The 26,722-nt window shown below is 37.3% G+C and overlaps 1 protein-coding gene across 1 annotated transcript in view; it reads right to left on the bottom strand.

Moving 5' to 3' along the window:
* Positions 1-7,340: 7,340 nt before the first annotated feature.
* LOC140517955 (serine palmitoyltransferase small subunit A) overlaps positions 7,341-26,722 on the bottom strand; it is a 32,794-nt gene continuing 13,412 nt past the window's right edge. Inside the window, exon 2 of the mRNA XM_072629639.1 lies at positions 7,341-9,393. Coding sequence (XP_072485740.1) covers positions 9,290-9,393 — 104 coding nt within the window. The 3' untranslated portion in view covers positions 7,341-9,289. The remainder of the gene's footprint in view (positions 9,394-26,722) is intronic.

Here is a 26,722-nt window from a genome sequence, read left to right as displayed (position 1 = left end):
TTCACCTGGAAGACTCCAGTATATCTTTGCCATCTTTCTGTAGGACAACTTGAACAACTCTTATTATGTTAGACGACTTACATGATTGTGTTACGTAGGACAGCTCTTACTGATATGTTAAGGTGGGAGGTTTCCCTTCATGAGGGCATTGATGTACACCATTACACTGATGACAAGGTTGACTGTACCAGATAAGGCCACAATGACTGAAGTCCTAGAGAGGAAGGTAGCCTGGCCCATATCAGGGTCCAAGACTGGGCAATGAAGTCTAAGAAAGTACAGGGTGCAGCCTGCTAAGTTTTGGGGAATATAGTGAATAGGGAAAATTCAGAGGATTATAAACACTGCAGACTGACTCCTATTTGCCTGACAGTGACTTCCCCCTGCACTTGAGAGACTTCTTCCTCAGGTGAGAAGAACAAGACTTTCCTCTAACCAGAAGACTTCTGGTTCGTGTTTTTGAGTGATCCCTTAGGAGAGGCTGCAATAGGTTAGTGGAATGACTTCCATCTATGTCAGCACAAGACAAGTTCCACTTTTTGCTGCAAGCCTGATCTGCTACAGAGAAAAGGAGCAACCTTCCCTTTGACTTCAGGCCTTGCATCTACTGTGTCCATCCCTAGAGGGAAGAGAAAGAGAAAAGGGGAAATTTATTATGTAGGCTCAACTTCCATCTCCAGGCTTATTATCCAGCCTTTGGAGGGTAGAGGATTAGTGAATGAATTAGATCCTCCTGTTTGAGTGCTTTCCATCTTATGCTGCATTTGTTCCCAGTCTGAACTTCAGTGTCCTCTGAAAAGAGAAGTAGTACCTTCCACTTAGGTTGTATCCTACAGATCTTAGTGATTCTGAATGCTTGTAGGTCATCATCCAAACCCTGTTTCCCATTCCCTTCAACCATCCTACCTCAAATACCATTCACTTCTATTATAGCCTCTGGAATGCTTGTTCCACAGGCAGCAAAGTTCCCTCTCTTACTCCTTCCATTCTCTATTTGAAAGCAGGCTTCCCCCTGTGACCTAACTTTTCTGGCCACCCTTTCCAGTACTGGCTATATCTTTTGGCTCACTGGTCAGGACAAGGAAGTTGGAATACTCCTTGACCACCATTGCCACATCCAGGTTCTCTCCTGACTTCTATCACTCAGTAACACCTTTCCTCTTCTGAGGTTCAGGCAATTCATATCTACACCGAATCAAAATCCTGGCAGCTCTTGTCAACAAATCTTCAGGTTACTCCCCTTGTTTGCTCAATGAATTTTGTACCTGCCTCACAATTTTTCTCTCTTCTCTAATTCCTCCTTCAACATACATGTTGACATTCTCTCACTTAAACCTACTTCCTTAACCTACTCACTTCCCATGATCTATTCCTCCACCCCACCTCAGCCATATACAGATGATTATACCTGCAATCTTTCCATTGTCCACAAATGTACCACTTGAAATGGCTTACAAAGCACTTTGCAAAACTTAAAGCACTTTCAGAATGTCTTACTTTTAACATCAGGGAGTATCTTCCATCATGTTTTGTATCCCCAGGGTTTAGCACAGTGTCTACCACAGAGTAGGCTCTCAATAAACATTTATTGACTATCTATCTAGCCCAAGTCTCTTCTAAGTTCCAGTCCTGACTCATTGACTGCCTTTTGGCTCTCCTATAGGTATCCCAAAATGAACATTTCCCAACCAGAAGCCAGATTTCTCCTAAACCTACTCTCTTCCCAATTTTCCTGTGCCTTTGCATTAGGCTTCCTGGTTTTCCTAACTTCCTTGAAGGCTCAGCTAAAATACCATCCAAAATAGCACTGTTATCCTATTAGGGCAAGACCAGATTTTACTTTTGCAATGTTTAGAGACAGGTAAAATAATGGCATACCTGTGCCCGGAACACATGCAAAATGTGGTAAAAACAAGCATTGACAAACTTTTTTTTACATAAGTGGGGGATTAGTTTTTTTTTTAAGCCTTTGATAAACACTTTATTAATTGTAAGTAACAGGTTTATCCCACAATGCAGATATCAACAAGAGTCAACACGACTATGTACCAGGCCTTCACTAAGAGCTAGGGATACAAAGAAAAGCAAAAGAACTTTCCTTGCATTTCAGGAAACTCAGTCTAAGGGAGAGACAACTTTCAAAATATGAACAAAGAAGGTTTGTTGGGGGTGTAAGCTCAGTTTTCACGTGGACAGTCTCGGGCAGGCAAAAGTGAGGACTTCTAAACCTCAGAGTTCTCACGAGGCCCCCCAGGGAACAGCTGGGGATTGAGGCGTGAAACATGGGCTATCTTGTGTATTTCCACCTCTTCTCAGTGGGAAACTTCCTGGAGAGAGCATCCCACCCTTGAGATTGGTCCGTGGTCTGAGCACACTTGTTGTTAATTAGCTAGGGGCTGAGAGCACGCACGGTATTCAAGTGCAAACTATTTAGCAAGAGAGCTTAAGTAGGGACAGGAAAGCCTGAAGGCCCCCTTCTTGCTGCGGGGCCCTTGGAGGGAAGAGGGTCACTCCCCTCTTCCGCTCCCATCCACTTGCTGTATGATCCTTGGCCCTTGGGAGGAGGAGGATTCCTTTCTCCTAAGGAAGAACTCACCATGCATATGGATAGGTAACTAAGACCCTGAATAAAGCCTAACCCTTGTTTGACTCTGGGAAGTCTCTTCTCTCAATATGTTTACCCAGCTGATCACCGAAGACCTGCAAAAGGTAAGAAGGCTCGGGTAGCCCATTGGCCTCTAGGCCAAACAAAGGTTAAATAGGAGGAAATGCACTAACATTAACAAAGGCTTCTTGCAGAAGGGATTTTAATTGAGACTTGAAGGTGAAGGTGAAGGAGAGAATTCCAGGCCTAAGGAAAAGCAAGTGAAAATACAGTAGAGATAGCGTGTCATGTGGGAGAAAAAGCAATGAGGTCAATGTCACCAGATTGTAGTTTGTGATGAGGAGGAAGGAATAAAAAAAATGGAAAGGCAGGTAGGGACTGAATTATAAAGGAGTGACTGAGTACACAGAATGAGGGAAGGGGTGGGATCATATGGTCAGACTGGCACTATAAGATCACTTCTCTCTAAGAGGAGGCTTCACTATGGGAAAATAAGGCCAACTTATGATTGGTTCTAGCCTTGTCACTGGTTCAGTTAATTTAGTAAAGTATTTTGAACTGTATACTTTGGTTTTTTCTCTATGTAAAAGAGGGATATTTTATCCTCATTAACTCCAGAAGAATGACTTTCTATGAAAATTCACAAAACATCTACAATCTCTGTAGGGACAGGTACTGTTTTATTAGGTGGCTCAGTGGATAGCATGATGTACTTGAAGGCAAGAAGACCTGTTCCAATTCTGCCTCAAGTACTTACTGTGCCCTGTACAAATCACTTAATCACCTTCAGTCTCAGTTTCCTCATCTGGAAAATGAGCACATTGAATAGCAATTACCTTATAAGATTGTTGGGAGGATCAAATGAGATAACATGTAAAACAATGTATGTTAGCTATTGTCATTATTATTTTTTTGTATTAGAGTTTTATAGAACACCTTGCATGTAGTAGGTTTTCAATAAATATTTGCTGAATGACACTAGGTGAATTGTTTCTTGTTTACTCATGAAGCGCGCATTACCATATGTCCTCATTACTATGTCTTAAAGAGTGCTTAATTTTTGTAATGACAAATTTCTAATAACCCAAGCTTTGCTTCTCTAATGAATCTATATTTACCACTTCAGTTAACAGGCTTTTGCTCTCTCTATATATACCTTTTCTTCCACCCTTTTAGATGTTGCCTCTCAACTGTATTAGTCATGCTGCGTCACTTCTCCTTCACAGTTCAAACTATCAATTAATCAAAAAACATTTATTAAGCACCTGCTACTTTTGAGGCACTGTGTTAAGTGCTGGGGATACAAAAAGATGTAAAAGACCCTTCCTGCCCTCAAAGGAGTTTATAATCTAATGGGGGAGACAACATGCAAATATACACAGAGCAAGCTACACAGGATAAATAGGAAATACCTAAAGAGGGAAAGCACCAGAATTAAGAGGGGTTAGTGAAGGTTTCCTGTAAAAGGTGGACTTTAGCTGGAACTTAAAGGAAGCCAGCAAGGTCAGTAGGTGGAGTGGAAGAGGGAGAATATTCACAGCATGGGGCACAGTGGGGGAAAATGCCCAGAGCCAAGATACAGTGTCCTATGGCTTGAATACCCAAGAGGCCAGTGTTATTGGATGGAAAAATATATGTTGGGGAATAAGAGGAATGTTATAAAGATAGGAGGGGGGAGGGTTATGGAGGCAATGGAGAAACAATGGAGTTTGCTGAGTAGGGGAGTGACATGTTCAGACCTGTGTTTTAGGGAGGCAGATACACCAGCAGGCTATAATGCAATAATCTAGGCATGAGGTAATGAGGGTCTACATTGTCAGAGGACAGAAGGAGACATATAGATGAGATGTTGCAAAAGTGAAATTGGGAGGCCTTGGTAATAACTTGGATATCTGAAAGAAAATGAGGAATCAAGGATGACTGCAAGCATAAGCGACTGAGAGGATGGTGCATTGCCTTCTACAGTAATAAGGAAGGGATGAGCAGAAAAGAAAGCGAGTTTTGTTTTGAACATACTAAGTTTAAGATGACTTCTGGATATCCAGTTTGAGATGTCTGAGAGGCTGTTGGAGATGCAAGATTGAAAGGTAGCAGAGATATTGGGATGAAAAGGCATATTTATGAATCATCAGCATGGAGAGGATAATTAAATCTATGGGAGGTGATGAGATCATCAAATGAATTAGAAGGAGAAGAACCCTGAGGGACATCTATGGTGAGAGGGTGTGATCTGAAGGAAGATCCAGCAGAGAAGACAGAGAAGGAATGGCCAAATATGTACAAGAGCCAGAAGAGAGTGACCAAGAGAAAATAGAACATCAAAGGAGTGAGAGGGTCAAAGGCTATAAAGTGTCAAAGGTCAAAGAAAATGACCACTGAGAAAAGACCACTGCATTTCACAACTAGGAAATCTTTACTAACTTTGGAGACAGCAGATTTAGTGGAATGGTAACGCTGGAAGCCAGACTGTGAGAGGAGAGAAAATGGAGGCACTTATTATATAGATAACTTTATAGAGGAGTTTGGTTAAAAAGGGCAAAAGAGATATAGAATGAGAGACAGCAGGGATGGAAGAATCAAGTGATGTTTCTTTCCAGGATATGGAAGACATGGATGGGCAAGTTTGCAGGCAATAGGAAATGAACCAGTAGCTATTTCAAATGTCTACTGTTTTGTTGGAAAAGTCCCTGACTCTAATCATTATCTCCATTTCTTCCTCACAGGAACTTTGGACTTGACCCTTGGAATGAACCAGAGCTCTATTGTATGGGTTTTTGCTTTGACCAGCCTTCCCTGACACTTTTTGGCAATCTCCACGATTCAGATTCCATTTGTTATTTTCCTCATTAGAATGTATGCTCCTTGAAAACTTGCTTTTTTGCACTTGACTCACTGATACCATGCCTGAAATAGTAAGCACTCAATTTATTAACTTTTGAAAATTATTTTGAAGATTTGCTTATACTCTATATTTTGACTCACATAAAATTTAGTGCTGCTTAATAAAAGTACAAAATTAACTCCATTGTAAGACCTATAAGTAGGGTGTAATTTAGTCCCAGAAAGTTGGTTGGAGTCCCTAGAGGTTAAGTGATTTCTCATGGTCACATAGCTATATGCCGTATGTGTCACAGATGGGACTTAATCCAGGCATTCCTGACCACAAGGCAGGATCTCTATTTACTACTGAAAGCCCTTTCTTCAAACTGCTAATCAAATTAAGCAATGAGAAGTGAAGACAAGGTTCTACCTTACTGCAAAAAGCTTAATGAAATTTGCAGCAGGTTTCAAGTACCAGATTATATTAAGAATGGTACTGAACATGGTACTAAAAGGAAAAGTGATCAATTTGTGTTTAAATATTACTGCTTAATACTGACTATGCAGAGAGTTGGAAGTTAAATGCTTTGTGTGCTTGTCCTATAAAATAAGAGAACTTTTAAAAAGCATGGAGTGCAAGTAGACATATTTGTATTTAAAAAATGTTTAGTGCAACATCTGGCATTGTTGGCATACAATAATCAGTACACATAATATTACAAGTCCAGTGAACCATGCAGTATTTCAGCAAGTAAGGAAGAAGCAGTGTTAGATGGTGGATAGAGTGTCAGTATTGGAGCAAGAAAGACTTGTCAAGACAATCAAGTCACCTAATTTCTCAGTGCCCCAATTAACTATGTGATTCACATGAGCTGCTGATGTGCATGGACCTTCTCTGTTAAGTCTTAAAAGACTTGCTGGGGCACTAAGAGGTTCCTCATTCAATGTCACTTAACCAGACAGAGCCAGCATGTCAGAAGCAGAACTAGGCGCAGATTCCCCTCAATGCAGATCCCAACTCTCATTCCGCCATGCCAGAATGCCTCTCTAATGAAGAATTAACTACGAATTATTTGTGTCATGGACACCTTGGACAGCCTACTGAAGCCTAGGAGAGTAAGTTTAGTTTTTTTATATTCATAATTGAAGGAAATTCAGCTAGAGACTAGTGAAAATAAATTCTTTTTTTCCCATCCAAGTTCCTGGATCCCCTTAAATCTATTCCTGGAAGAGTTTTAGATGGTCTTTTCTAAGTCAACTGTGTTATAAATAGCAAACTCCTCTCCATAGCCTTAAAACATTTTAAGGTTTACAATGAGGTAATTACCAAAGTATTATTATTCTAATTATTCATTTAAGGGATAAAGACACCTAGGCTCAAAGAAGTTTAGCAACTCCACACAACTAGCATCAGGCTTACAGATTGTTTCCTTTATCTTTTTCTGATTGTGAGTCAGTTATTCAGGTCTACCTCAAATATGTGATTAGAAATGCTTCTGTGACCTCTGGCAAGTTACTTAAGTACTCTAGGTCCAAGCTTCAGTTGTACAATGAGGGAATTAAGCAGTCTATCTCTACCTAAGGTCTCTTCCAGCTTTACGTTCTATGATCCAAAATAAATATTTCAAAACAACAGAGTCTAGACAGCTAAAATTATTCCTCGGCATAAACTTACAAAAAAGTTCAATTAAAATATTCCCTCTACTGCTTATTTTTTCTACACCATTTTAAGTGTACCGCAAATACTACCTGAACTATCAATACAGGAAAAAGAATACTACTAGCCTGAGTCAGAATCCTAGATTTTAACCCAGGTTATTATATCAACTTGGCTGTATTGTTGAGGTCTGAGGGGTGCTGGGGACCCTGAAACATCGACACACTGGGTCTTGCTCGAATGAATTCAACACAATCGTTCTTAAAATCAAAGAAAAACAAAATTTATTAAAGATTCGCCATATTGGGTTGACTCTTAAGGAACCTAAGAATTTGTAATGCTTGTATTCACAAGCGGGCCAGACAATCTCAACTAGACAGGGTCTGAGCAGCTTCATGGAGGCAAGATGGAACTCAAAGACAGAAAAGACTGTAGGAAGGATCTGGGAGTGGTCTGGTAGTTTAGGGTGATGGGAGGATGGGTTTAGGGAGGGTCTTGAGAAGTCCAAGGAGGACCTCAATGGGACTGGAGTGACTGGTCAAGGGTTGGAAACAGCTGGAGGTAATCAGGAGACATCAGACAATGGAGGGTTTGTGTTGGAAGCAGGTGGGGCAATCCAGAGGTCTTGACGGGAATGACCAGTACCAAGGGGTGAACCCAGATCCAATCTAGGGAGGATCTTGATGGGAGTGGTCAGCAGCCTGGGGAATGGGGTTCTGATACGATCAAGGGTGGGGAGTGCAACAGAGACCTAGGCACAGAGATCATGAAAAGTCCATGGGCTTATGAGGACTGCAGGATTTAAGAAGAATTCAAGGAGGTTCCCAGAGTCTGAATCCCATCAATATGACCTGAGAAAAATCATTTAACCTTTCCTTCACTTATAAAAAAAGAGTTGGATCATATCTCAAATTCTATGAAATTGTCTTTCTTTTTGTCTTTGCATGCATCCAAGTGCTTGATACACAAAAGTTGTTTAATAAATATCTGCTGATGATTGGATTACTTTTTAAAGTTTATAAATTCTATAATGTGGGGAGAAACTGAAAACTAATCAGTTAAGAATGATTAATCTTCAGTAGCAATAAATTTAGAATGGAAAAAAATACACATGAGATTAAAATCAAGAATAGCATTAATCTTAAACAAAGAAGTTTTCCCATCAGTTGATTTTCAATTTTGATAATCAGCCTTCACCACAGAAAAATTCTAGTTTGGAAACATAAATTTTTACAATACACCCCAATGTATACACATCACAAAGTGTAAAATGCTATTTTAAAAAGTTTGTAAAGCTCCTTGGATTATAGTTTTACTAATTATTCACTATGAAAAATAATACGTTTTTTAAATTTTTCAGCACCAGCTACAATCTTGAAATCCAATTTCACAGGACTACAAATGTTAGTGATACCCTTTAGGGAAATCTTTTACTATTTACTTAATAAAACTACCATCTGAAGTCAGTATTCCATAATAATGTTGTGAAGTAAGTAGATTACTTCTCTAAAGCTTTCTATCACAGAACTTTTTTGTCAATGTGAAATTCATAAAATAGGGCTAACTATTAAAAGGTTAGGTATTCCTTTATTCTAACTGTAGAAGAATCTTCTTTGCTCTTTCATTATTAAGGGGAGAAATACTTTGGTTTTTTTTATAACATTAAAGTATAATTAATGTTTTATAATGAGGAGTCCAGACAGCTGAAACTACTCCTGAGTATAAACTTAGAAAGAAGTCTCTTATATTCAACTGAAGTATTCCCTCTTCATCTTGTTATTTCTACAAAATTGTGGTAAATACTTTAAATATATCCAAGGTAGATATCTGTGCCAGACAAATGCTGAAGCAAGAGGCCTAACTAATGATCTCAGATTAAACAATATAAAGCAATCAAAATTTTCTGAATGTTACATTACGAAAAGCTTTCACAGAACAATAGTGAAACAGTTCCAAAGGCTAAGAAAATACCGATATTTAGAGTACAAATCACCACAATGTCAAAATAGATAAAACTATTATATGAAGGAACACTTGAACCGGGATTGCTTGAGTTGGGATTGGTTCCTTGTCTTAATGCTTTCTTGAAATTTAGTCTTCATATTCATAACACATATCTGGAATCTTCTGAAGTCTCATTTCACCAAGGGAGATGGCTTCTTCCCTTCAACGGATCTCTGGTCTGTTGCTTCTTGAGCACATTGTGTTCATTGTACAATTTCAAAGTAGTGTAATATTGCCAAGATATGTTGAGGCATGAAGATGTATCCAGTGTATAATGCCATTCCAACAATGGAAATCAACATGGAATCTGAGTTTGTAATTAAGGAAAACTATGAGACTGTTTCTCTTAGAATGATCGAGAATTTTAACAAAGATAATTTAAAATATAAAAATGTACAGTCTAAAAATGTAAATTCAAAAATTTTTAAATGAGGAGAGCTTTCTTTCCAAACTGCAGTGTTTCATAATGAAATAATCACAAGTGGCAAAGCATCAAAAAACAATACTGGATGTAACAAAGTAAAATTATAAAATATAAACACATCTTCAGTTTATACTATGTTACTTCAATTCTCAATCTTTTCAATACATTTTACAAGCACTTCTGTATGGCAGCAAAATCTGAAATGCCACTGCCTGCAGAGGGCCATTGAGGACCATAAAGTGAATGTGAGCATACTGCAAAATACAAACAACTAAATCTCCCAAGAAAAACAAGAGTAAAGGATGCTATCAATAAATTGGAAGAGAGGAAGAGTAGTATACAGGCCAGGCAATAGTAAGGGGATAGCAAATGGTCAGCCAGAACAAGAACCTCATGATGTCATGAGAAAGCAAGGAAGACCTTCAACATAATGGGTGGACCCTCTGTGGCAAACTTTAGGGAGAACATGAAAAAGTAAAAACTGTTGAGGTAAAACCAACCCATCCGGCCTAACCAATAACTATGCATTTTATATTTATTCCCCAAACCTGCCCCCAGCAAAATTAGTTAAATCTATACAATGTAGAAATATATTGCTAACAAAAGTACATAATCATTTCTTTCCTAAGTGCTATAGTAAGGATGAAACAAGGGGTACCTCAGGGCCATAATCTAAAAATCATAAATAAGTCTGTAACTGGAAGAGACTTCAGAGACCATATAGTCCAAACTTCTCAATTTATAGGTTTGTAAGGAGGTTAAATGAGGTACCCAAGGTGTTAAACAAACAAGCAAGCAAACAAACAAACAAAACCTGGCAATTGCTTTCAATACAGTTTTTCTTTGTATTTTGTTTCATTTTGCATTTTCTTTGTATTTTATGTATTGAAAAAATATTATTCTTAGAGGGGGTCCATAGGCTTTACCAGTTTGCCAAATGGAGTCATGACATAAAAAGGTTAAAAAGCAACAACAAACCCACACTCTAGAACAAGCCAGTGTTTTTTCAACTACCTCTCACTCTCTTCCCAGACAAAAAATCTAATCTGGGATGCTCATCAGCTAATACCATAATGTTATTAACTGATGCCAGCTCCCAGTTTCCTTTTGTTACCTATACAGAGAAAGACAAATGTCCCCACAGGAAACTTTTAACCCCTCACAAGTAACACAAAGATAATTCCTGCTCTCTGAATTCAGGCCTGAGTGGAAAGGTTCCACCAAAGTTAGAGATGATCAGCTGGGAGGTAGAGAAAACAAGGGTGAGGCTTAAGGAGAGAAAACATTTGGAGCAATTTCTATGAAAAATACGCTAGAGAATCAAGTAGGAAGATGAGAAGAAGGAAGAAGGAAAAATGAGAACAAAAAAGAACAAGAGGAGGAGGAAGCAGATGAAAAAGAAATAGCTAACATTTAAATAGTGCCTCAACATGTCAGGTACTCTACCAAGGGCTTGACAAATATCTCATTTGATCCCCACAACAACCCTGGATGATATTCTTGTTCCCATTTTACAGTGGAAGAAACGGAGGCAAATAGAGGTTAAGTGACTTGCCCAAAGTCATAATCTAGTAAATGTCTGAGGCTGGATTTAAACTCAGGTATTCCTGCCTCCAAGCCCAGTGCTCCATACAGGAACTCACCTATTACAGACCAGAGGCCAATGTGCACTGGTGGAAAAAAGGGTTTCCTCACCAGGGATTCCCTATACCTCTGAGATCACTGCTCTGGAGATTTGGACATATTTGTTTGGATAGAATTGTTTCTAAAATTGTTTTTATGTTGTCCTAATGTAGGATATAACTAATTTGATTAAGTTAGTTATTAAATTAAATTAAATTAAGTTAAATTAAAAACATTAAGAAGGGGCAGAGCCAAGATGTCAGAATAAAGGCAGAGATTTACCTAAGCTCTCCCTGAAACCACTCTAAATACCTTTAAAAAATGACTCTAAGTAAATTCTGGGGCAGCAGAACCTACAGAAAAGATGAAATGAAACAAATTTCTAGCCCAAGATAACTTGGAATGTTGGTAGGAAAAGTCTGTTGTATCAGGGTGAGGGTGGGGCACAGTCCAGTGTAGGATGTGCCAGCAGAGTTCCAGCCCAAGCAAACCAGGAGCAAGCCTTGGGTGTGACTGAATCAGCAGCAGTAGTGGCAGCAGCAGCTTCTGGAGCTCTCAGCCCATAGATGGTAAGGGGAGAGAAAAATATTACAGGGATCTTTATGCTAGCACTGAGGCAGGACTCTTGCTTTGCTCACATGGATCAAGGCCACAGTCCAGGGTGGCAGTCCCAGGGAAAGAGGGGCATGAGCATAGCACAGCTTTCAGTCACAGTGGAGGATGAAACCATCCTCACAGTTCTAGGACATAAAAAAGAGTGCTTGTGGTTACTCACAGACCAGAGAGAAGTAAACACCTCTCTTTTGATCATACCTCCTTGGAAGAGCAGAAAATTAACAAGTTCCTAGAAGTATCTCTGAAAACAGCTGTACAAAACCTCTAAAGTTTGGGATAGTGCATCATCCATACTGGAAGTGGAGTCCTACCTAAACAAAAAGTTAAAAAGTCAGGTAATGACTTCTTATTGAAAATGAGTAAAGAGCAGAAAAAACCTCAGATTATAGAATCTTTCTTTGGTGACCAAGATCAAAACATATAACCAAAAGAAGATAACAAACTCAAAGTTCCTACATCCAAAGCCTCCAAGAAAAATATCAGTTGGTCTCAGGCCATGGAAGAGCTCAAAAAGGATTTTGAAAATCAAGTAATAATGGCAGAGGAAAAATTGGGAAGAGAAATGAGAGTGATACAAGAAAATCATGAAAAACAAGTTAACAGCTTGCTAAAGGAGACCCAAAAAAATACTGAAGAAAGTAACACCTTAAAAATACCCTAACCCAAATGGCAAAAGAGGTCCAAAACGCCGAGGAGAAGAATACCTTAAAAAACAGAATTGGACAAATGGAAAAGGAGGTCCAAAAGCTCATTGAAGAAAATAATTCCTTAAAAATTAGAATGGAGCAAATGGAAGCTAATAATTCTACAAGAAATCAAGAATTGTAAAACAAAACCAAAAGAAGAAAAAAAAGAAATACAATAAGAAACATCTCATTAGAAAAATAACTAACCTAGAAAATAGATCCAGGAGAGATAATTTTAAAATTACTGGACTACATGAAAACCATGATCAAAAAAAGGGCCTGGACATCATCTTTCAAGAAATTATCAAGGAAAACTGCCTAGATATTGTAGACCCAGAGAATAAAACAGAAAATGAAAGAGCTACCAAACACATCCTAAAAGAGATCCTAAAAGTAAAACTCCTAGGAATACTGTAGCTGAATTCTAGAGTTCCTAGGTCAAGAAGAAAATATTACAAGCAGTCAGAAAGAACCAACTTAAATATTATGGAAACACAGTAAGGATAACACAAGATTTAACAGCTTCTACTTCAAGGCATCAAAGAGCTTGGAATATGACATTCCAGAGGCCAAAGAAGCTAAGATTTAAACCAAGAATCACCTAACCATCAAAACTGGGTATCATACTCCAGGGGAAAAAAATGGAATTTCAATGAAATAGGGGACTTCTGACTTTCAAATACAAGAGTCAAGAGAAGCATGAAAAAGTAACAGGAAAGAGAAATCATAAAGGACTCATTAAAGTTAAACTCTTATATTCCTACATGAAAAGATGGTATTTGTAACTCATGAGACTTTTCTCAGCATTAGGACAGTTGAAGGGAATGTAGGGGCACAGGGTAAGTTGAGCATGAAGGGATTGCTATCCAAAATAAAATAAAGGTACAAGACAAGAATGTACTGGGAGAAGAAAGGAAGAGGTTCAATGGGGTAAATTATCATGCATAAAAGAGGCAAGGAAAAGCTTTTACAGTGGAGGGACAGAGGTTGGAGGTGAGAGGGAATCAGTAAATCTTACTCTCATCAGATTTAGCTTAAGTAGGTAATAACATACATACTCAATTGGATGTGGAAATCTATCTTAACCTACAGGAAAATAAGGGAGAAGGGATAAAAGAGAGGGGGAATGATAAAAGGGAGGGAAGACTTGACGATGGGGTATCAGAAGCAAACACTTTTGAGGAGGGACAAGGTTAAAGGAGAGAACAGAATAAATGGGGATGGGATAGGATGGAGGGAAATACAGTTAGTCTTTCACAACACGACTATAAAGGAAGTGTTTTGAATGATTACACAGGTATAACACACACACATACACATATATATATATATATATATATACCCACACATATACAAGCAATATACATTGTTGCCTTTTCAATAAAGGTGGATGGGGAGGCAGGAAGGGAGAGAATTTAGAACTCAAAGTTTTAAAAATGAATGTTAAAAACTATTTTTACATCCAACTGGAAAATAAGATATACAGGCAATAGGGTAAAGAAATCTATCTTGCCCTACAGGAAAATAGAAGGGAAGGGGATAAGTGAAGGGTGCGGGAGGCTGATTGAAAGGAGGGCAGATTGCAGGAAGGGATAATCAGAATGCATGGTGTCTTGAGGTGAGTGGAGGGGAGACATGAGGAGAAAATTTGGAACTCAAAATCTTGTGGAAGTAAACGTTGAAAACTAAAAAAAAACTAAAATACCAGGCAAAGAATTAATCAAGAAAAGTAAATTAAACAAGAAGTGGTGGCATGTGCTTATAATCCCAGATCCTGAGAAGGCAAAGGTATTTCTCTGGAGTTCCAGAGTTCTGAGGTGCAGTGGGCTAACCTGGTTAGGTATTCATACCAAATCTGGCCATTTCCATCTCTCTTTCCTGCTAAACTTCTTTAAAAAAAAACAAAACAACAACCTAACCTTATGCCTCCATTTTAATAATCTCAAGCAATATGGCTTCTATATTTCAGTACTTCTCTAATGAAACTAGTCTTTCAAAAAGTAAGCAATAACCGTTTTAAAAAAAATTGTTAATATGTAGGGGTGGAGCCAAAATGGGGGAGTAAAAGAAGAGACTCACTTGAGCTCTCCCACAAATTTCTTCAGATACCTCTAAAAATTGAATCTGAACAAATTTAAGAGTGGCAGAATCCGCAAGGATTCGCAGAATCCGCAGACTTCCAGCCCAGGACAACCTGTAAGATTGATGGATCTGTTTCACTGGGCAGGGAGAAGAGTGCAGTCTAGCACTCAGGTTGCACCAGCTCATATTCAACCACAGGAGAGCTGGAGTGGGACTGAATCACCAGCGGCAATGGCTATTCCTAGACCCGTCAGCACAGTACAGCTCTGTTGTAGCTGGGTGAAAGAGAAGCCTATGGGAGTAGAAGCTACTCCTGAGGCTATCAGCTAATAGACTAAATATATGAAAGGCACTTATTTAAACTTCGGGGAGCCAAGATGATGGAGTAAACAGTAAGTGCTCTCACCCTCCCTTGCTGACCTTGAAAAATCCAGAGATTATTGCCCCAGGAAAAATCCTGGATAGTGGAGCCAGCAGAAAAGTCTTTTAGCTCGGGAGGCTACGGGGATTAATGGAAAAGGTCCCTCTTGCTGTGGTTAAAGGGAATCATTACAGGATGGGAGGGTCCCAGAAAGCTAGCAGTAAATTCCACCTCAGTGGACCAGCAAGAGATACTGAGGCTAAAGATGGTGGAGTTCGCAAGCACCAACACCAGGACCCCAGGAGTGTCTTTGCACAGCATGGCTGACATCTACCAGCAGCTATGCTCCAGTGCAGCCCCAAGGGAGGAGGAGACCTCCTGTGGGCAGACCACCCCTTCCATACACCTCACGCTGAGATCTTCAGGGTAACCCTGGGGAAATGAAACACTTCATTTGGCCTCATCACACACCAGCTAGCTCCAGCTCAGCACCAGGTATGCTACAGCATTACATACCTTCCAGCAGCCAGAACCAGAGGCCCCAGCACATAATGCCAGTAAGTAGGCCCCTAGTCCCCTGCACAAGCAGCATGGGGCAGAGGCCCCTGTGCCCCAGATGCAGAGACCCACTTTAGAAGTCAGGAAAAAGGAAATCACAATGAGCAAAAAGTAAATTAGAAAAGCAAAGACCACAAATTCTTACCACGGGGATGGCGAACATCAAAATATGAATTCAGAAGAGGACAGCATTGACATGATACCCACATCTGAAACCTCAAAAGGGAATATGAACTGGTCTCAAGCCCCCCCAAAAAAATTTTGGAGGAGCTCAAAAGGATTTTAAATTTGAAATGGCAGAAGAAAAATCAATCAATTCTTAAAAAAAAAAAATACAACTGACAAAATGGAAAAAAAAAATTCACTTAAGAAAACAACTTAAAAAGTAAAATTGGCCAAATTGGAAAGGAGGTACAAAAGCTAACTGAAGAAAATAATTCCTTTAAATTTAGAACCGGGCAAGCAGAAGCCAATGACAGTATGAGGCAACAGGAATCAGTCAAACAAAATATAATGAATGAAAAAGTAGAAGAAATGTAAATTATCTCATTGGAAAAACAACTGACCTGGAAAATAGAACCAGGAGAGATAATCTAAAGATTACTGGTCTAATAGAAAGCCATGGTGAAAAAAAGATCCGGGACAGTATCTTTCAAGAAATCATCAAGGAAAACTACCTAGAGGTCCTAGAAGCAGAGAATAAAATAGATATCTAAAGAATCCAGCAATCACCTCCAGAAAGAGAGCCCACATTGAAAACATCAAGGAACTGTAGCCAAATTCCAGAATTATCAGGTCAAGGAGAAAATACTACAAGCAGCCAGAAAGAAACAATTCAAATACTGCAGAATTACAGTCAGGATCACACAGGACCTTGTAGCTTCTACATTAGAAGATCAGACGGATTGGAAATAAGATATTCTGTACGGCAAAAGAACTTGGACTACAATCAAGAAACAACTACCTTGCAAAACTCAATATAATCTTTCAGTCAAGGAGATGAACATTCAATGAAATAGGTGACTTCCAGATACTCCTAATTAAAAGGCCAGAGCTCAATAGAAAATCTGATCTTCAAATACAAGACTCAAAAGAGGGATCAAAAGATAAACAGGAAAAAAATTTTTTTTTAAATCATGTTATTCAATAAGGGTAAACTGTTTATATCCCTACATAGGAGGATGATATTTATAAATCTTAAGAACTGTACGTTTATTATGACACTTAAATGGTATATATATATAGACAGAGGGTGTGAATATAAATTAACTGATATGACAGAAAACCTAAGGGATTGTAATGGGAGAAGAGGAAAGGAGGAGGCAGAAGAGGGTAAATGACACCACATGAAGAGGCACAAAAATATATTATAGTAGAGTGAAAGAAGGGAGATGAGCACTGCTTTAACTTTACTCTCATCAGATTTGGTTTAAGGAAGAAATAGTATACTCAGTTAAGTATAGAAATTGAACTTATCCTACAGGCAGTAGGAGGGGAAAAGGGAAAGAAACTCGTGGAGGTGATTAGAAGGGAGGAAAGAAGTAGTAAGGGAAAAAGGAAAGAAAAGGGCGGCAGGCTGATAGAAGGGAGGGAAGATTGAGGGAGGTGGTGGTCAAAAGCAAAACTCTTTTGAGGAGGGTGAGGGAGAAATAAAAGCATAAAGGAGGGAGAATGGGATGGAGAGAAATCATTATAACTGTGAATGTGAATGGGATGAACACTCTCATAAAACGGAGGTGGATAGCAGAATGGATGAAAAACCATGATCCTACAATATGTTGTTTACAAGAAACACATTTGAAATGGGGATACACAGAGATTAAAGGTTAAAGGCTGCAGTAGAATATATTATGCTTCAGCTGAAGTAAAAAAAAAAGCAGTGGTCACAATTCTGATCTCAAAGCAAAAACAAAAATAAATCTAACCAAAAGAAATAAGGAAGGAAACTATATCCTGCTAAAAGACACCATAGACAATGAAGTAATATCATTAGTAAACATGCATGCACCAAGTAGTATAGCATCCAAATTCTTAAGAGAAGTTAAGGGAATTACATGAAAAAATAGACAGCAAAACTATACTAGTGGGGGACCTCAACTTCCTTCTCCCTGAACTAGATATATCTAACCACAAAATAAACAAAAAAAAGTTAAGGAAGTAAATAGAATTTTAGAAAGGGCAGATACAGTAGACCTCTGGAGAAAACTGAATGGGGATAGAAAAGAATATACCTTTTTCTCAGCGGGACATGGTGCCTACACAAAAACTGACCATGTATTGGGACACAAAAACCTCACAATCCAGTACAGAAAGGCAGAAGTATTAAATGTTATTTTTTTCAGATAATGCTGCAATAAAAATTACATGCAATAAAGGGCCATGGAAAGATAGACTAAAAATTAATTGGGAACAAAATAATCTAAGTCTAAAGAATGAGTGAGTCAAACAACAAATCATAGAAAGAATCAGTAACTTCATTCAAGGGAATAATGATGAGACAACATACCCATATTAATGGAATGCAGCGAAAGCGGTTCTTAGTGCATGTTTTATTATCTGAATGCTTACAAGAATAAAACAGAGAATAAGGAAATCAATGAATTTGGCATGCAACTGAAAAAGCTAGAAAAAGAACAAATTAAAAATCTTCAAATACTAAATCACAAATACTGAAAACCAAAGGAGAGATGAATAAAACTGAAATTAAGAAAACTATTGAACTAATAAATAAAATTAAGAAGTGGTTTTATGAAAAAAATCAATAAAATATGTAAACAGTTAGTTAATTTGATTTAAAAAAAAGAAGAAAAACAAACTTCCCCTATCAAAAAAAGAGGTGAATTCATCACCAATGAAGAGGAAATTAAAACAATACTTTGGAATTATTTTTCCCAACTGTATGCCAATAAATTTGACAATCTTAGTGAAATGAATATTTACAAAAAGATAAACTGCCCAGACTAACAGAAGATGGAGTAAAATACTTAAATGAGCCCATATCAGAAAAAGAAACTAAGTAAGCTATCAACGAACTCCCTAGGAAAAAATAATCAGAGCCAGATGATTTAAAAGCCAATTCTAACAAACATTTAAAGAACAATTAATTTCAATACTATATAGACTATTTGGAAAAATTGGCAGAGTCCTACTAAATTCTTTTTATGATACAAATATGGTACTGATACCTAACCTGGGAAGAGCCAAAACAGAAAAAGAAAATTATAGAATAATTTCCCTAAGGAATAGAGAGGCAAAAAAATCTAAAAAAAAAAAAATACTAGCAAAAAAATTACAGCAACTTATCATGAGAATAACACACTTTGCTCTGGTAGGATTTATACAAGGAATGTGGGGCTAGTTCAATATTAGGAAAAATATCTGCATAATTGATCATATCAACAACAAAACTAACAGAATCCATATGATTACTTCAAGAGATGCAGAGAAAGCTTTTGAGAAAATACAACACCCATTCCTATTAAAAACGCTACAGAACATAGGAACAAAAGGAGCCTTACTTAAAATGACAAGTTTTGTCATTGAGAAAATACAACACCTATTCCTATTAAAAACACTATAGAACATAGGAATAAAAGGAGCCTTACTTAAAATGACAAGTAGCATCTATTTACAACATTCAGGAAGCATTATATGTAATGGGGTTAAGCTAGAAAAGCATTTCCAATAAGAGCAAGGGTGAAACAATTATGTTCATTATCACCACTATCATTCAATATGATACTAGAAATGTTACCTAACAGAACAAAAGAAATTAAAGGAATCAGACTAGGCAAAGAAGAAACTAAGTTTTATCATTCTTTGTAGGTGATATGATAATTATACTTAGAAAATGCTAGAGAAATCGTGTGAAAAAACTACTTGAAATAATAAACAACTTTAGGGAAGTTGTACGATATAAAATAAACCCACACAAATCATCTGCATTTCTACATATTTCTAACAAAGCCCAACAACAAGAGATAGAAAGAGAAATTCCATTTAAAGTTACTGTAGACATTACAAACATTTGGGACTCTACTTGTCAAAACAAACCCAGGAACTATATGAACGCAATTACAAAACACTTTGCACACAAATAAAGTCAGATCTAAATAAGTGGAAAAACACCAGGTGCTCATGGGTAGGCCAAGCTAATATAATAAAAATGACAATTCTATCTAAATTAATTCACTTATTCAATGCCACACCAATCAGACTATCAGATAATTATTTTCTAGAGCTAGAAAAAATAATATCAAAATTCATCTGGAAGATCTCAAATATAAAGCAGCAATCCTCAAAACCACTTGGTACTGGCTAACAAACACAGGGGTAGACCAGTGGAATATGTTAGGTACTCAAGACAGAGTAGTCAATGAACATAGCATCCCACTGTTTGATAAACCCAAGGACCCCAGTTTCTGGGATAAGAACTCAGTGTTTGACAAAAATTGCTGGGAAAACTGGATAACAGTGTGGCAGAAACTGGGTATAGCCTGACACTGTACACAAAAATAAAGTCCAAATGTATATATAACCAAGGCATAAAGATTGATACTATAAACAAATTAGGGGACCAAGGAATAGTGTATTTGACAGACATATGGAGAATGGAGAAATTTTTGACCCAACAAGAGGCAGAGAACATTATAAAGTGCAAAATGGATAATTTTGAGTACATTAAATTGAAAAGTTTTTGCACAAACAAACTGAATGCAACCAAGATTAGGAAGGAAGTAGAAAACTGGAAAAGAATTTTTGCAACTAGTGTCTATGATAAAGGCCTCATTTCTAAAATAAAATGAGTCAAATGTACAAGAATAAAAGTCATTCCCCAATTGATAAATGGTCAAAGGATATGAACAGGCAGTTTTCAGAGGAAGAAATTAAAGCTATCTATAGTCATATGAAAAAAATGCTCTAAATCACTATTGATTAGAGAGATGCAAATCAAAATAACTCTGAAGTAGCACATTCCACCTAGATTGGTTAACATGACAAAACAGAATGATGATAAATGTTGGAGAAGATGTGGGAGAGTTGGAACACTAATTCATTGCTGGTGGAGCTGTGAGCTGATCCAACCATTCTGGAAAGCAATTTGGAAAAATGCCCAAAGGGCTACAAAAATGGGCATACCCTCTGACCCACCAATATCGCTTCTAGGACTGTATCCCAAAGAGATCACAGAAATGGGAAATAGTCCCACATGGACAAAAATATTTATAGCAGCTCTCTTTGTGGTGGCTAGAAACTGGAAACCAAGGGGATGCTCATCAACTGGGGAATGGCTGAACAAGTTGTGGTATATGAATGTAATGGAATACTACTGTGCTATAAGAAATGATGAACAGGAAGACTTCAGAGAGCCCTGGAAAGACTTATATGAACTGATGCTGAGTGAAAGGAGCAGAACAGGAGAACTTTGTACACAGCAACAACTATAGTGGGTGAGGAATTTTTCTAGTAGACTTAGTATTTCATTGCAATGCAAGACTTAAAAAAATTCTCAATGGACTCTTGATGCAAAATGCCTTCCACATGCAAAGAAAGAACTATGACCTTGAAAATGGATAATTTAAGAATTACTGGTTTAATGAAAAACTATGATCACAAAAAAAGCCTAGACAGAAGTTTTCAAGAAACTATGAAGGAAAACTGCTCTGAGGTTCTAGAATGAGAGGGTTAAATAGTCATCTAAAGAATCCACTGATCACCTCCTGAAAGTGATCCCAAATTGAAAACACCAAGGAATATTGTAGCCAAATTCCAGAATTGTCAGATTAAGGAGAAAATACTGTGAGCAGTCAGAAAGAAACAATTCAAATATCAAGGAACCACAGTCAGGACTATGCAGGACCTTGCATCTTCTACATTAAAAGATCAGAGAGCTTGGAATATGATATTCTGTAAGGCAAAGGGGCTTGGATTACAACCCAGGATCAACTACCCAGCAAAACTGAGCATAATCTTTCAGGGGAGGAAATGACCATTCAAAGAAATAAGGGAATTCCAAACTTTCCAGATGAAAAGAAATTTTCAATGGAAAATTTGATCTTTCAAATACAAGATTTAAGAAAGGCAAAAAAAAGGTAAAGAGAAAAGGACAAAAACAAAACATATTACTTAATAAGGGCAAACTGTTTATATCCCTACATGGGAAGATGATATTTGTAACACTTGAGAAGTATATCTTTATTACAACATTTAGAAGGGATAGACAGAGGGGGTGGTTATAAATTGACTTTGATGTGATTAAAAAAAACCTAAGTGGTGAAAAGAATTGTAATGGGAGAAGAGGAAAGGAGAAGGCAGAAAAGAGTAAATCACATCACATGAAAAGGCACAAAGACATATTACAGCAGAGAGAAGGAAGGGAGGAAGATGAGCATTCTTTGAACTTTACTCTCATTAGATTTGGCTCAAGGAGGGAATAACATACTCAGGTATAGAAATCTAACTTGCCCTATACGCAGTAGGAAAGGGGAAAGAAAAGGGAGAGAGCAATAGTAGGGAGAGCAGATTGAGGGAGGCAGTGGTCAAAAGCAAAACTAATAAAGAGGGAAAGGGAGAAAGAAAAGCATGAAGAGGAGGAATAGGATGAACAGAAAGACACAGATAATAATCATAACTGTAAACAGAGGTGGACAGCAAAATGGATTAAATGAATTAAAAACCATAATCCTAAAATATGTTCTTTACAAGAAACACATCTGAAGAAGAGGACGTTCCCTGAAGAATAGGGTAAAGGTAAAAGGTTTATAACACATTCTTTTCACCATCAATGACAGTGAACATTTGGACTCTTTAACAGCACAGTCCCTGATGCACTAAATAAAGTATAAATTACATTCATAAAAACAAAGGTGAGTAGAGTAGATGAACAAAAATCAAGTATGCAGTCCATGCTAAAAGCAAGAATTTTCAGTGCACTGAGAGAGAAATTGATTCTCAAGGTATGTGAAATATGGGAAGACACCTAAGACTTGGGGAGTAAGGGATAAGGGGGGAAATTGGGCTATTTTCACCATGAAAATGAAACCAAGAGAATATGAATAGCTCCTGATTCACATACCCAATTTCCAATCTCTTCAAAGTGGAGGTGGAAAAGAGCAAATAACTGTCATATGCATATACATATACCACAGAGAAAGCATACTTGATAAAGGTATGAAAGAAAAGAGAACAGGTAAGGCTTTGATAAATATTATTCTACAGCAGTTATTTGTAAAGGTCCTGTTTGGTTTTTCAAGTCCTTCATAAAGTGGCCAAATCTTACCTTTCCAATCTTCTTGCCCCTTAATTCCTCCATGGATTCTGCAATCCAAGGACAGTGGCCTCCTCTTCTGGCTGTTCCCTGAACACACTCCACCTCCTGACTCAGCATTTTCACTGCCTATCCACCATGCCTGGAATGTTCACCCTGTTTTGTCCCTGCTTCCTGCCTTCCTTCAATTCTCAGACAAAATCCCACCTTCTACATGATTTTTTTCAGTACTTCTTAATTTCAGTGTCTTCCCTCTGAGATTATTCCCAATTTATCCAGTAAATATCTTGTTTGTACATACTTGTTCATATGTTGTCTCACCCACTGGCTGAGTGCCTTGAATACAGGAACTGTCTTTTGCCTTTCTTTGTTTCCTGGACACTCAGCACAGTAATTGGCAAAGAGTAGGTGGTTAATAAATGTGGCAGCCTGACAGTCACGTAACTGATTTATAAGTAATAGAGATTTCAATATTCCACTATGCTTACCTTTTGTTGACCTTAAAAAACTATGATTTGGAAAATATGTTATTTTGCTGAACTACTTTACCTCCCTTTTTAAAGTAAGATTTTTTTATATTGCTTAAATTTTTTCTGGGTAAGGTGGGTGGTGCAGTAGATAAGAGTGCTGGGCCTACAGTTGGGAAGACTCATCTTCCTGAGTTCAAATCTAGCCTCAGACACTTAGTACCTTAGCTGTGTGACCCTGAGCAAGTTATTTAATCCTGTTTGCCTTAGTCTCCTCACCTGCAAAATGAGCAGAAGGAAATGCCAAATCACTTCATTATCTTGGCCAAGAAAACCTCAAATGGAGTCTTAAAACAGTAGGACATGACTGAAACAACTGACAAACAAAATTTCTTCCAGTATCCCTCACCCCTCAGAGAGCCATCACATAACAAAGAATACCTTTTAAAGAAAAAGAAGGGTTAAAAAAATCAGGAAAACTCATCAATACATTGAAAAGGTCTGAAAATAAATGCAATGTTCCAAACGCAAGGACCTCCCACTTTTGCAAAGGAGTAGAGAGAGGTTACTTTTCATATCTCTTCTTTGGGGCCATATTGGTTCTTCGTAATTTTGCAACATTTACTTTCCACTATTTTATTGTAATTGCTTTATTCCATTAACATTATTATAGTTGTGCATACTATTTTCTTACCTATGCTTACTTCATGGTATCAGCTGATACCTTTCCATGCTTCTCTATAATTATCATAGTCACTGTTTCTTACAGCATAATATTTCACTACATTCATATACCACAACTTGTTTAGCCATGCCCAATCAATAGGCATCTACTTTGTTTTCCACTTCCTTAAAAATCTTTGTATAAGGGACTGCTTACTAAATTTTAGGGGAAGGAAGGTAGTCAGAAATGATTTCATGAAAATTGGAACTGATCAGAGAAGTGAGGCTGAATTAACATCTCTGAATTCCAGAAATTTACTAAATTTTAGATGTATCAGGCCTGAATTAGACTCTATTATGGCCCAGTTCTTTGTAAGAAGAAAATGACAATTATTATACAATTAGCTATTGTTGCATCTGGGCTTAAAAGAAGATTTTGGCATTACTTAAAACATACATTAGTCCCAGGATTAAGTTTGGGGATAATAGCAAATTTCAAAGGCCTGAAGAACTTGATATTGTTTGGAAGGGACTATGTATAGCAATCTACATGGCAAGTTAGATTACCAGGAATAGGAAGTCTAACTTGGTGACTAAAATATTGGAGGATTTCAGCTTTAAACACAAATTGCTGAAGGACGTTCAAAAAGTGATTTCAGATCATGGAGTCTTTTACAGTAACACATCTGTTCCCTCAATCACTGAAAATGTTGTCATCAGCAAATGATTTGAAAAACATCTTTAGTCTAACTACAAGAAAAATTAACTGAAAGCCTGTCATCTAGACTATAATTTACAGTGGATAAACAACACACAAATACAGTGCACAAGTACATATATCTTAGAGAGGTACTAAGATGGACGATGAGCTAGAGTAAGGAGAAGGGAATGAATTGTTTATAGGAAACTGCGCATCACTTTTGAATGACTCCAAGTTTCTGTCTGAAACAAAGATCCATCAGTAATCTTCTAGGGGTGATATTATATGGCTGCATGTTTTGTAATACCACAAAGTCTATAAAATTGAATTTGAGGCACACCTAATAGATAATATTTATATTGCATACTATAAGTACTACAAAGCAGCACTTCTTAAACTATGGGTCGTGACCCAATATGGGGTTGCATAACTGAAAGTGTGGGGTAAGAAAAACTTGACAACAATAAAAGGTTTCTGAAAGCACAACAATCAAAAATTAATTCAAAATCAAATGCATAATTAATCCAAGGTGTTTTCGGCAGCCCTTGCCCTATTGTATCACATACTGCACATGTCATCATGCCATCCAATGCCAATGAATGCTGTCAGAAACACCTAGGCTCAGATTCGAGACTATTGTATGTTATGAATGGCAGTGTTTTTATTGTACACACACAGTTTTCTGTTCTTACAGAAACATAATAGTTTAATTACAGTAAACAAAGACTAATACTTTCCTACCATCATTCCTCAGCATGTAAGTATCAAATTAGTATATTTTTGGATTCTATTGTGTTAGAATGTTTGATTTTAAAAATTGCTTCTTTTACAGAAACATAATTGTTTAATTGCAGCAGAACAAAAGTCCTTTAACAATATTTCTCCACCATCACCAGATGTGTATGTGAATATCAATTTTTAAAATTAAGTACAAATATAATTTCATAAACTAAGGCTAGTACTTATTCAAGTAATTATTAGCAATATTTATTTATATTTTAGGACAAAAGTATTTTTTTTGTTATGGATAAGTGGCTAAATTTAGACAGAAAAGGTAAAAATACCGATGATAATGTGGCACAGTCTTTGTTTCCAGGTTGTAGTACACCTAAATTGACAAGAAAAAGAAAATATGTCAAGTAATTTTTCCAATATGGATTTACTTCTAATAATGATGATAGCAAGAAAAAACCTCTTTGCTTGATTTGTAACAAAGTTTTGACCATGGAGAGCATGAAACCAGCCAAACTAAAATGACATCTTAATACCAAGCATGCAGCATACTGCAAAGAAAACAAAGGAATATTTTGAACAACTTTCAAAATCTTCAAATAAAGAAAAACAATGTTTTGAGAAATTTACTTGCAACTTGTGAAACTTCTTATTTAATTGCCCAAACTAAAAAGCCCTATACAATAAGAAAAGCTCTCCTGTTACCTGCTGCTATTAAAACATCAGAAGTAGTTCACAGGAAAAAGTATGGGGACAAAATTCATAAAATTCCTTTATCAAATGATAGTGTGTGCAAAAGAATATCTGAAATTATTAATGACCAATTCCAGCAGCTTATTAATAGGCTTAAGGGCTTCCCAAAGTTTGCAATTCAGTTAGATGAAACAACTGATAATTCTAACATGTTATGGCTGTTATTTTATGTAAGATATGTTTATGAAAGAAGCATACATGAGGAAGTATTATTTGATTGCCCTTTGAAAGATATATCTTAAAGTGTAACAGCAATGTAAATGGAAAGGTCTTTCTCCTTCATTAACAGGCCCATGTGACCTGCTTAAATCACTTGGAAGCCTAAGACACATGTGGAGGGAGGAGCTTGCTGAATGGGTGGAATAGTAAGGGTGGAGCAGAAGCAAGAAGAAGTGAGTGAGCACAGTTGGGGCAGAGGAAAGAGGACACAGGTAGACATGGCAAGACTCAGGGTCGTGGTTTGCCTGTGACAAGGCCCTGGCAGAGGGGAAAGGAGGAGGCTTGGGAATGATTTTGCCCACTGCCGTGGTTATCTTTATTAACTTCTTGCTCAGCGTGACAGATTTAGCTTTCTGCTTCTGGAATTTGGCTTTCTGGTATCTAAATAAATGTTTTTCTTCTGCTTTTCATATAGAGAGTCTTTTATACTTTGCAATTGAGAACTACACCAGCATATTCATAGTCACCACCAGTGCTGTGAATATT

Source organism: Notamacropus eugenii, chromosome 1 (genome assembly GCF_028372415.1).
Source record: "Notamacropus eugenii isolate mMacEug1 chromosome 1, mMacEug1.pri_v2, whole genome shotgun sequence".
NCBI classification, from domain to species: domain Eukaryota; kingdom Metazoa; phylum Chordata; class Mammalia; order Diprotodontia; family Macropodidae; genus Notamacropus; species Notamacropus eugenii.
Note: the sequence above shows the minus strand (reverse complement) of the source record. Positions and strands in the feature narration are given on the sequence as shown.